Source organism: Gracilinanus agilis, chromosome 3 (genome assembly GCF_016433145.1).
Source record: "Gracilinanus agilis isolate LMUSP501 chromosome 3, AgileGrace, whole genome shotgun sequence".
NCBI lineage: Eukaryota > Metazoa > Chordata > Mammalia > Didelphimorphia > Didelphidae > Gracilinanus > Gracilinanus agilis.
The window spans coordinates 622141180-622154432 of record NC_058132.1 but is presented as its reverse complement, the minus strand read 5'-3'; the positions used below and the strand labels follow the sequence as shown (position 1 = coordinate 622154432).

Below are 13253 nucleotides of genomic sequence, written 5' to 3'. Positions count from 1 at the left end.
ATTGTTCAAAACCTATTTCCATATTATTCATATTTGCAGTAGAGCAATTCTTTAACATCAATACCCTAATCACATCTCTATCGCACTACGTGATCAATCATATATTTTTCTAATGCATTTCTGGTTCCGCAGTTCTTTTTCTGGATGTAGATAGCGTTCTTTCTCCTGAGTTCCTCTGGATTGTCCTGGGTCATTGCAATGCTACTGGTAGAAAAGTCCATTATATTTGATTGTGCCATAATGTATCAGTCTCTGTGTACAATGTTCTTCTGGTTCTGCTCCTTTTGCTCTGCATCAATTCCTGGAGGTCTTTCCAGTTCACATGGAATTCCTCCTTTTCTTTATTCCTTTCAGCACAATAATATTCCATCACCAACATATACCACAATTTATTCAGCCATTCCCCAATCAATGGACACCAGTGGGGGGAAATTTTGAAAGACTAAAGATCTCTGCTCAATGCACTGCCCAACCACAGTCTAAATGTCGGTTTGCAAAACATCCTTTTAATGATTTTAGGTGCAGGATGAAACATATATTTTAGACACAATTGATATGTAAATTTTTTTTGCTGGATTACCTAGTTATAATGGACATAAAAGAGAGCAAAAAGAAGTTCAGAAGAGGAAACCGGAAAGCAGATCAGTATTGGTACTGCTGTGTTAAATTTAACATTTCTTTGAGAGCATAAGGTATATAATAGAAATTTATAAGCAGCCTTCTTTTTCTGTGTTTTTTATACATATATTCTTGTTTGTTATTTGTCAAGTTTGAGGTTTTTCAAAACATGAGGCTGGAGTGGGGTGGGTGTGGCCCCATTCTGTGGGATCTCATTTTGGTCTTGTTACTGATCTTAGAGTTAGAAAACTTTCATTTGAACCCTAAGTCAGGGGTCGGCAACGTATGGCTCTCAGATTACATCTTAAAAAATGTGGCATTTATGGCTCTCACGGCCAAAAAGGTTGCCAACCCCTGCCTAAGTCCTACAATTAATAGCTGACATGGAGCTGTTCAATTCTCCAGTGTATTATTTGAAACTATCTACTTCTGTAAAGAAAATTTGCATCAGAGGCTTTTAATAATATATTGTTTTTTTAATATCACCTACATTTTACCCTGCATCCTCTCCCCTGCCCCTTTCATTCTTTGGGGCTTTTTTTTTTTTTTTTTTTTTTTTTTTTTTTTTTTTTTAAGAAAGAAGGAAGAAGAAAATCAGCAAAATTAATAGGTTTGTTAAAAATCTGGCATGTGTAGTATCCTACACCTGTGGGACCCCTACCCTCAAAAAGAAATAGGGCAGGGGTCTTCTCATTCTTTTTGGTGGCTGTTTGTTATTTATAATTTTGCAACATTTCATTTTGCCATTGTGTACATTGTTTTCCTAGCTCTGACTGCATCATTTCATTCAAGGCTTTCCACAGTTTTTTGTATTCATCATGTTCATCTGTTTCTTATGGCTCAAAAATATTCGTTATCTTATGTACTATAATTTCTTTAGTCAGCCCCTAATCAATGGGCTTCTACTTTATTAGCAGTGGATTACAACCACAAAAAAATGCTGCTATAAATCTTTTGGCATATTGAGTCAAAAATCACCTCATGCCTAGTGGTATTCAGAGGTCATGTACATTTGAGTCACTTTCTTTGCATAATTCTGTATTGCTGGTAGCTTACATTGTAAACTTCAATGATATGAGAAATGACTGTAATGTAAAAAAATACTGCATTAATAAAACTTTTAAGAAATCAGAATTTATATTAAAAGATGCATTTGTTGAGACTTCCTTTACAGAACAGATAAACTATTGTTGGGGAGGGATTTTGTTTTGTTTTTTTGAGCCTCAAACATAGTGGTGTTCAAGAATCAAAAGTTTGAAATATTTGGCTCTCTCAGGAATAAGTCCTTTAGTGCAAGTGATACTCTTTAGAGCTGTATCTTACCAAAAAGTAGTAAAGAAAGTGTGAGAACCTGTGTGTATATGTGTGCATATGTAATATTTGAGAATCATCTCCATAGAGGTGATAATTGAAACCATATGAGTAAATGAGATCACTATAGAAAGTGAGCCAAGAACAACCTTTGGGAAACACCCATGATTAAGGAAGATGAGGTATCAGCAAAGGATGTATCTTGCAGACATTTGTAGATAGAAGTTTCTTTATATGAGTAGATTTTTTTCAGATTCAGTTGGTTAAAAATTTTTATGGTCAGGTTAAGTTTAAAGTTAGATTTATGGTAAGTAGAAAGTTCTTTTGCTAAAGTGTACTCTTGAATAGCACTCAAGAAGGTATGAAAGATTATTACTAAGTCTATGTTAGCTGTACTCTTTTAAGTGAATTTTGAGTGAGAGGTACCCTGAAAGAACTGGATTGACTGCAGGACCATTGGAACTATCTTACTTCAAATCAGCAGCACCTGGTATAGCACAGTACATTTTGTTAATGCTACTTGGCTGAGCTAAGTACTGTAATTCATGACCTGGCCAGATGATATTCGAAGGTCTTTTCTTCTATAAGATTTTAATTTCTTTAGAATTAAGAAGGTTCTTGCATATTGAAAGACAAATTATTTAAGTAAGAAAAGAACAAGACGGAAAGGATAAATATAAGTGCTTTTATAATACCTCTAGCAAGTTTATTTAAATTGAATTCTCTGAAAATTCAAAAGGAAAAAAGAAAAATTATAAATCTTAATAATCATCTAAATGGAGAATCAGAAATTTGACATAGTTATTGCTAAATTGCCCAGCACTTATTGATTTTATCTTTGCAACGTCTTTCAGTTAAGCCTCCTTCTTTCTTCTGACACTGCCACTACTCTAGTACAGGTCATCACCTCATACCTGAATTATTGCAATAGCCTCCTGGTTGGTCTGCCTGCCTCAACTCTTTCCCCATTCCAATCCATCCTCCATTCATCCAATAAAGTGAGTTTCCTGGAATGCATGTCTGACCATATCACTTCCCCCCAACTCCCAATAAACTCCAGGAGCTCCCCATTGCTTTGAAGGCAATTAAATACAAAATGTTCTTTTAGAAAATCACTTAATGTTTATTGGTGATGTGGTATTCAAAGCCCTTAATAACCTAATAATAACCAAACATTTATGTAGTGCTTATTATGTGCCAGACACTGTGCTTAAGGGCTTTATAATTTTCATCTCATTTGATCATAAAAAAAAATTAAAAATAACTGGGAAGTAGATGCAGTTATAGGCCCCCATTTTACAGGTGCTCCTGAGGCAAACAGGTTAACTGACTTGCCTAGGGTCAATACAACTGATATCAGAGGATGGATTTGAATTCAATTCTTGAATCCAGACCACATTCTCTATCCACTAGGAAACCTAGTTGTAACAAGTTAGCACCTTCCTACTTTTCCAGTCTTATATCTAACTCCCTGCCACAGACTCTTCAATTTAGTAACTTTGGCTGCATGGTTATTGTACAAACTAGGCACTCCATCTGCTGGCTCCAGGCATTTCTCAGGCTCATAACACTCTTCCTTCCTCCATTCTTACTAATGCTTTCCATGGCTTCTTTTAAATCCCAAATAAAACCCCACCTTCTACATGAATCCTTCCCAATTTTTCTTAATTCTAGTGCCTTCCCTCTGTGTTTTCCTATTTATCCCATATATAGCTTTCTGTGTGTGGTTAGGTAGATGTTTTGTATTGCATATTGTCTTTCCTTTTAGATTGTCAGCTCCCTGTGGGTGGGTGGAGACTGTTGTTTGTTCTTTTTGTTTTGGCTGGCCACAAAGCCTGCCTAGCACATGTAGGTACTTAATAAATGTTTAGTAATTCATGACTAATCATTTTTAGCTAATGTTCTTGTATAAGAAATTATTTTGCAGTACTGTAACTATGGTTCAGATGAAGCTAATTCCTTTTCTCTTTTTTCTTTTGAATATTACAGATGACCATGGATGAGAAATATGTAAACAGCATTTGGGATCTTCTGAAAAATGCAATCCAAGAGATCCAGCGTAAGAATAACAGTGGTCTTAGTTTTGAGGAGCTGTATAGAAATGCATATACGATGGTTTTGCATAAACATGGAGAAAAGCTCTACACTGGTCTAAGGGAAGTTGTTACTGAGCACCTCATAAATAAGGTATCTATAACTTTTAAAGACTTGATCTTAATAGCATTTGACAGACATTTATAATCCTGTGTTTCCCTCCTTTAGGAATTTGTTTTCAAGGTATATTAACAATCTACAGAAAATCTTTCTTTACTGTGAAACCTCATTAACCCAGTACCTACTTATTTGGAATTAGCGATCATTTTGATTGGAGTTGTGATAATGCATTTTTTATTATTTGTGAATAAGGGATTTGCTGAGCAATTTAGTCATGTAAGACATACTGATTGGGATTATACCTGCTTCAGAGAATAAAATTTTCAATTAGTTTAGAAGCTATTATTTATTAAACAAACAATGGCCATATACTTAGGCTGTCTGTTTGACACTTCTAGAGCAGCTAGATGATACAGTGGATAGAGTGCAGGACCTGGAGTCAAGAAGGACTGAGTTCAATTCCAGCCTCAGGCACTTAATAGCTTCGTAACCCTGGGCAAGTCATTTAACTATTTGCCTTCATTTCTTTATCTGTAAAATGATTCAAAGAAGGAAATGGTGAATAGCTCCAGTATCTTTGCAGACAACAAAGACCAAGGAAATGACAGCCCAAATGGGATCACAAAGAATGACTGAAATACTGAACAACAATCATAGAGCACTGAAATTTACCCCAAACCACATAGTCACCATATGCCTAAGAGTCTGCTTCCTGCCTTTGAGGCCAATTCTTTAGATGCTACACCATGGAATTGGAAAAAGAAAAGAATGTGTTTGTTGTAATGGGGGCTTAGATACATGCTCTAATAAATTATTGTAAGGTAATTTGAGGAAAAAGAGCACTAGTAACTAATTGGCAGATTATTGTTAGGGAGGTCTTTTTAGGGGAGTTCTATGACACCTAAACTGAGTCTTAAAAGGGAGAGAAGGATTTATACTTGGAACACAAAGCAGAGGACATCAAGATTAACCAGGAAATATCAGAATCTTAATTTTTTTAAATAGTTGAGAGCACAGCTACTGAAGACACAATGTCTTCTAGTATAAAGGTCTATATTCTGGGCACTGGATATGGTTTCGAAGTCAGCAAGACAGATAGAGAGGTGATATAGCCTCAGGGAAAGAGAGTAAATACAGGCTGAACACCAGTATCCTGTACTCACTGAGCCTCTCAAAGTCTTCATTTATAAAATGAGGCCATCATTTTTTACCAACCATATAGTGTTGATATGAGGAAGGTTCTTTATAAACTATAGCAGGTTACATGCATATTTATCATCATCATAAGTGGCTTATCCTTACATGCATTAGAGAACTAAAGCAACATGGTCTTCAAATCCCAATTCAGAAGAAGAGGCTGCCGTGTAATTCTGACTTTTCCTTGGAAATAGAAGTTGGCCATTCTAGGTTACATGGAGACCTGCAGTGCCAAGGCTCTGCTACTTCATAGAGGAGGTACAGTCCTGGAATTTTTAAGCTCTTCATAGGTAGGATTTAGGCAACTTGGAGAAGAGTATCCTTTGTGGACCTTGTGATAAAGCAGAAACCAAAGTTTTTGGTGACTCAGGACTTGATAGGAGATAGGCTGGGGCTTTTTTTGGCCTCAAAACTAGAAATAAGGATGGACTAATATCTTTGTAGTTATTTTTCTATAATAGGACTTTGAGGAAGAGATGATTCCCTGGTCAGTAGCCCTAGTTATTAACTTATTCAGCTCTAAAGTACACAGCACTGTGAGGGATTCAAAGGAATATAAGATTCTAACCCTGCTTTCTAGAACATACTGAAAAGGTTAATAATAATAACTAACATTTGTATCCAGCTTTAAGGTGTGCATTTGTACTTCACATGAGTTTGAGACAGATGATATTATTTTTTTTTTGAGACAGATGCTATTATAATTTCTATTTTATAGATGAGAAAACAGGCTAAGAGGTTAAGTGACTTGACAAAGCTTACATAATGCCAGAATCTGAATTCAAACCTGAGTCTTTTTGATTCCAGCCCTCTGTCCACATTGCCACCTAAGCATATGTCAAAAGTTGAATAATAATTCAACACTTAGCTACTAAATGGGCAGCATAGACTATTACTTTTAAGTAATCTAAAGGAAGAGATTCACAGGCCATATATACTATATCTCCCTACTCTGTGCCTTTCCATTGTCTATCTCTTGTGCCTAGAATGGTTTCTTTCTTCAACTCCCCTTAGCTTCTCTGTCTTCTTTCAAAACTCAGCTCAAATCTCACCTATTTATTATCATGTTCTTCCAATCTTTTTCTTTCATCTTCTAGCTTTTTCAGTGGATTTCACATAGAAATAGACCTGGTATAAGTCATTTCCCAGCTGCTACAGTTATTATGACATAGTCGTTTAATTCCTGATTCTTAGGAAGACCAAAATTAAAATCCTATTTCAGGTACTTAATAGTTATGCGACCATAGGCAAATCACTTGTCCTCATTTGGCCCCCGTTTCTTTTATCTTTTAAATGGAGATGATAATAAAACCTGTCATATGGAAGTTTTGTAAAGATTAAATGAAAAAAAAAAACAAATAAAACTGCAAATCTTAAAGCACTATATAAATGTTATCTATTAATATTATTGCATTTACTGCACAAGTAGATATAATAGCTGCTTTTGTAATTGTGTGAAAGCATTAGAATGTAAGCTATATCCTCTGTGCTCACTGAAAGCATTCTTGGTATGACTTTAGCTGATAGGACAACAGGGATCATATTCCCCAAATCCTGTTAACATGTGATTCTTTTCCTGGGTCTATATTTTGAAAGTTTTTGGTTCCTTATCACTTGGAAATAGAATATTACAGCAACATTGATTTTAAAAGTTATTAAGCATTTTTGGAGGAATGTTATGTCCCTATGATTATGAACAATTCATTTGGTTTTTGACAATGATCTGGTTTCAGTATAGGTCAAAGTTTGAGTTTGCCAGGTTATTTTGTAGTCTAGATATATCACAAGGAGATTTGTTGTGTGTTAGTCATTGAAAGAGAATGAATTTCCTTTTGATTTTATTAACTCTGTCATATTTTGCTAAATATTTAGCAAGTACTAACATTTTGTGAGAGGTAACCTTGAAGCCAAAAGAATACCTGGTTCAGATTTCCCCCTCTGGCATATACTAAAATGTGTGACCCTGTGCAAGTTACTTAATTTTAACTTCTCTGAACTTTAGCAATTCTGTAAAGCTATAAATTGAAGAGAAATGGCTGCCGTTCATTGGTATCAGTAGTTTACTCACTTTTGAGTTCCCTCTACCTATCAATTCACAGCTCCAATCCCTATCTCTATTGTCAATTGTGTGTTCTACAGGGGTTTTTTTTGTTTGTTTGTATGTTTTTGTGTGTGTCATTTTTTTTTTTTTTTGCATTACTGTTATATAAGAGATATTTGGGAGAGATTTCAGAGATTGGGGTTTGTAGAGAATAATGAATGAATGCCTCTGTAAGAAATACTACTTTCATCCTACTACAAATTTAGACTTTTAAAATGTGGAATTCAGAGACCCATATTAGTAGTGTAAAGACTTAAATTAGAAAGAAACTGCTAGGAAAACCAGAAAGCAGTTTGTCAGAAATTAGAAGAGACCAATATCTTACGCTGTATATTTAAGCAAATTTATTTTAAAAAAAAGAAAAGACCTTTCAAAACTGTGAATTAGGGAAGCAATTGTGACCAGAGAATAAAGAATATCTAATTTTGATTACATAAAATTAAAAAAAAATTTTTTTACACAAGAACCAGTAAAGCTAAAATTAGAAAGGAAACAGATAATCGAGAAAATTTTAGAGGAAATATTTCTGATAAAATTATTATGTCCAGGAGATAATAAGGAATTGAGTCAAATTTATAAGAATAACATATATATTAAGTTGTTAAAGGACATAATTAGGCAATTCTCAGGGAAGAAATCCCAGGGTATAATTGAGCATCTGAAAAAATTCTCAAATTACTAATTAAAGAATACAAATTAAAGCATTAAAATAAATTAAAATATGAGGTTTTAGTTCTATGTTCAATGTACTGTTGATGGAGTAGTTGGAAAGAATTTTGAATTATGGTCAAAACATCAGTAAATTATACATAACTTTTGACTCACTGATGTTGTTGCTACTGGGCATATTTTATGCCCCAGAAAGATCAAAGGGCAGAAAAGAATTTATAAGAATGATAATATTTATAGTAGATCTTTTTGTTTTAGCAAAGAACTGGAAACAGTGGGGATGTCTATCAATCGGGAAATGGCTAAACAAATTAAAATATTGAAATATTATTTTTCCTTAAAAAATGATGAAAAGGGTCAGTTTCAGAGAAACCTGGGAAGACTTATATGAACAAAATGAAGTGAACAGAATTAGGAGAACAATGTATACACTAATAATAAGATTTTAAAGAAGACAAGTTTGAAAGATTAAGAACTCAAATCATAATTAATTGACTCTGACTCCAGGTGACCATTGATAAAACAAAGCCACCCTCTTCCTGATAGTGGGGTTATAGACTTAAAGGTACAGAATAAAGATTGCCAGACCCAGGCAATGTGGACATTTGTTTTGCTTGACAATAAATACATTTTTGTTAAACAGGTTTTTTGTTTGTTTTTAATGGGCAAGAATGAGAGGGGTAGCCAAGGACAGGTAGTGCATGTGTACGTGTACATATCATCCCTTCTCTACACATAGGCCAAAAAAAATCGAGACAAGCAGAACAGCTTTAAAGTTTACATGTTGGATTTTATATAAGAAAAGTAAGCTACATATAATAAAAATTCCTAGTTTCATGTATAGTCTTCTGTTCTATGTTTATAAAAAGTCCCCGTTTGAAGGTTAGAATTTTTTTTTTTTAATGAATAATTGAAAGCCTTTGAAAGTTTTTTTTTTCTTTAGCAAATGAGTGATGGTCAAAAGAAAGAAATTGTATTTCAAAAATAGACTACTACCAGTTTAGTATATCATAAGTTTGAATGGGTAAAGATTGGAGGTTAAGATACCAGATATGGAACTCTTAAAATACTTTTACTGTAATATTTAAAAGGAGGTATTTAAAGTTGAAAGGGCTCTCTCTCTTTAAAATGATCTAATTTGGGGCAGCTGGGTAGCTCAGGGGATTGAGAGCCAGGCCTAGAGACAGGAGGTCCTAGGTTTAAATCCGGCCTCAAGACACTTCCCAGCTGTGTGACCCTGGGCAAGTCACTTGACCCCCATTGCCCACCTTTACCACTCTTCCACCTAAGAGCCAATACACAGAAGTTAAGGGTTTAAAAAAATAAAATGAATCTAATGCAAAATTCTTTCCCCTACCTCCAGTTGAAGAAGTTATCATGTTTTATATGGTGATGGAATATTCACATGAAACGACAATTGGAGATTTGGGAATAGACCTGGGAAGAGAAGTCTTAGATTTGGCAACTCTTTGCAAGAAGTGATCATTGAAGAATGAATGATTTCTCTGAGAAAATCCATACTTTGGGAAGACTGAAAAGAAAGTTATTCTCCATTAAGAATTTTGACTGGAAAAAAAATTGTTTAGGTTTGGACATCAAATTAAGCAAAAACATTTTCAAACTTATATCTTTTATTCTGCTTTTTAAATAGTTTTCTTATTTAAACATTTTTGCATCTTTTGATTTTGTCACCTTCATTTCCAAAAACACCTCTCCTTTCACATAATTGGCAAGCCATCCTTTATAACAAAGAATAAAAAAGAAAGAAGTTTAGTTTAGTGCTCGCACATATGGTGTGCTTAATAAATGTGTATTGATTTGATGAACATTTCCAGTTCTTTGATCCTACCAAAAAATGCTGCTATAAATATTTTTTTAAATTTTGCTGTAAATATTTTGACATTTGTTCTAATCTTTAATCTTCTTGGGATATATATTTATAATTATTGATTGACTGAGAATAGAAGAGATCAGGCTTCTGTGAAGTCAAGATATTGGCACTTTCTGAAAAAAGTCTAGAACAAGAGTTTTTAACCTGAAGTATGTGAATTAAATATTTTGCTATTTCAATATGATTGAAATTTAATATTTCTTTGTAATCCTCTATTTTATACATTTAGAAGCATTCTTAGAATGATTAGGCTTCCAGAAGAGGTCCACAGTACAATGTGAAGAATTCCTGGACTAGAACATGTGCTTAGTAACTTTTTTTTTTGTTTAATTATCTGTGTATTACTTATCTCTTTATGCATCAATTGCTTCTTAGGGAGTCTTCATAAATATTCCCTATATCCAAGAAAAGGGCAAAGCAGTCTTATGAAACCGAATCTCTTAAGTATACCATATTTTTGAAGTAATTTTATATTTGCTCCTGTATTAAAGATAAGTTGTAATTTTTTAAAATTGTGTATACAATGAGAAAATATAGACTCTTACATTCATAAACATACGCAAGTTGTTCAATACTTTATGACCTCGTAGTTTTCTTGGCAAAGATATTGGTGTGGCTTGCATTTCTTTCTCTGGCTCATTTTACAGATGAGGAAACAGGGTTGAGGGACATACCCAAGATTTTATAGCTAGCAAGTGTCTCCAGCTAAATTTGAGTTCTTCCTGACTCCAAGCCCAGCACTCATATCTACTGTATGATCTAGCTGCCCAAACATACAAATAAACAATGATTGGAAATAAATAGTAAAATCACTTTCTGGGAATTTAATTCTAGGATTCTCTGAAATAATTATTTTTTAATTTATGAGAACTATTATTTTTATTTGAAAGACCTCAGCATAATTTTTAGTCAGAACACTATGCAAACATCTCAGTCATTCAGCAGCATTTAAGTGCTGACTTAGTGCCAGGCAGAAAGACAGCCCTTGTTCTGAAAGAGCCTACTGAGGGATGTTATTCATCAATATCATGTCAGAGTTCTAGGAACTCTTTGGAAGAAGATGGTATATAAATCCTTAGGTCTTAGGTAGCAACATTTATTGGATGACTATGTCCAAAACTATGTTGTAAAGAGCAGCTAAAAGAAATAGAAAACTTCAGGAAACAGTATTTTTTTTTTAAGTTTAAAACTATAAAGAACAATAAATTTTTCTCTTTTGTTAGCAATGTCTTTGTGATTTATAAGTAAAGATTTATGACTTTTTTTTTTGTTTTGTTTCCTTAAAGCTTTGAAACTTCAATTAAACTTCAAATTCAAAAATATAAATTTAGCAATACTGATAGTTCTTGAACTTTTTTTTTTCCTACATTCTATCTTCATACCAGTGATGAGAGTTCTGTTCAGGAAATCTGAGTGTTCTAGTTGTCTCTTTAAAGGCCAAGCACTTACTTTATCTTAAATTAATATACAATGGGTCCCAAAAGTCTTTGTGCAGTGTTAAGCTTCTTAGGCTTTAAACTGCATTAGCGCAATTAGTGCATTAGTCCCTTATTCCACCAAATTGTTGTTCTCCTAAATCTTATAGCTTAATTTGTTTTTAGGTAAATGACATTTTTTCATATGCTAATTCATATACTTCTGAATTTGTTTTCATACTTTGTAATAATTATCAACTAAATTAAATAGAAGCCATTTACTTGATATTTAAATTAATTGCCTTTGAAATCACAGATTCATATTAGGATTCTTTATATCAAAAATTAGGTCTAGAATTATTTTCTAAAACAAATGACATGATTTAGCCTTTTTTTGTTTGTTTTTTTTAGCAAATTTTCAGGTTTTAGGTTTCCTTAAAATGTAGTTCAGTATAATGGTGGATTGACAGTTATATAAGAAAAATATAGGGGGCAGCTGGGTAGCTCATGGATTGAGAGCCAGGCCTAGAGACGGGAGGTCCTAGGTTCAAATCTGGCCTCAGACACTTCCTAAGCTGTGTGACCCCCATTGCCTATCCTTAACACTCTACTGCCTTGGAGCCAATACACAGTATTAACTCCAAGACGGAAGGTAAGGGTTTAAAAAAAGAAAAATATATAGTTTGCTTTTATTACGGAATTATAGGCAGTAAATCTATTCATTTACATCTGGATTAGTGTGTTTAAGGAATGTGTAAGTAAATTTATGAGACAAACAATTTTAAGCATTATAAAATTCATTTTATTCTATAGAGTTGAACATGTGATTTGTTAAATTTTTAGAAAATTAAGTATTTAAATTGCCAACTATATTCAATGCAGGTTTTGTTTTTGCTTTTGTTTTTGTTTTTTAAACCCTTACCTTCCATGTTGGTTAAGGCAGGTCCTAAGGTAATTAGGAGATTAAATGACTTGCCCAGAGTCACACAGCTAGAAAGTGTCTGAGGCCAGATTTGAATCCACAATCTCCCATCTCTTTACCTGGCTCTCTATCCACCCAGCCGCTCCCTCAGTACAGTTTTAAAAGCCATGGAATCCCACCACATTCTCCAGATGAGGAATACAAGGATGAAATAAAGACACTGTCCTCACTCTTAAGGATCTTAGATTAAAAAAACTACTCAGTCAATGTGGGAATAGCTGTGATGAACAAACATGTTTATGACTGTTGTATAAATAGTGCTTTTATGCTCATTGACAAATACGGATGAACACATTGGAAATCTGCCAATTGGACAAAATCCATATTGCAATTGAATGATCTACCATTTCAACTAATTATAAAAAGTATTCTTGTTTTCTTTTAAACTTATTTTTATTGCTTTTATTTGTATACCACCTTCATTTCTGAATCTCTCTCCCTCCCCTCACCCAGCAGCAAGCCATCTATTGTAACAAAGATCAAAAAAAAAGAAAGTGAGAGAGTACAACAAAACCAACTATTAAGTCTGCCTATCTGCAGTGGAACACCTTTCCTACCTCTTTAAAGAAGTAAAGGGGAGGTGTATTTTCTATCTTAATGTTCTCTAAAAGCACTTGTGTGTACTTTTGAATTTTATTAAGAAAAAGTGTTATCCCTATATACTCAAATATTTATAGGAAACTTTCGAGATAATTAACAATTAGAAGCAAAGTAGATGGCCAACATTCGCAGAATGACTAAACAAATTGGTTTACATGAATGTAATGGAATATTATTGTGTTACAAAAAATTATGTAGGTGATGAGTACAGAGAAAGATCCATATGAACCAATAGGAGTGAAAGAAGCAGAGCCCTAAAAATGCATACAGTGACTATCCCATTGTAAATGGAAAGAATAGCTAAGCAGGATCCAA

At 33.7% G+C, this 13253-nt stretch overlaps 1 protein-coding gene across 2 annotated transcripts in view; it reads left to right on the top strand.

Moving 5' to 3' along the window:
• CUL3 (cullin 3) overlaps positions 1-13253 on the top strand; it is a 97605-nt gene that overhangs the window by 25916 nt on the left and 58436 nt on the right. The window contains exon 2 of one of the 2 annotated variants that reach the window (XM_044670789.1): positions 3919-4116. The exons of the other annotated variant lie outside the window; for it this stretch is intronic. Coding sequence (XP_044526724.1) covers positions 3919-4116 — 198 coding nt within the window. The remainder of the gene's footprint in view (positions 1-3918; positions 4117-13253) is intronic. 2 annotated transcript variants of the gene reach the window in all.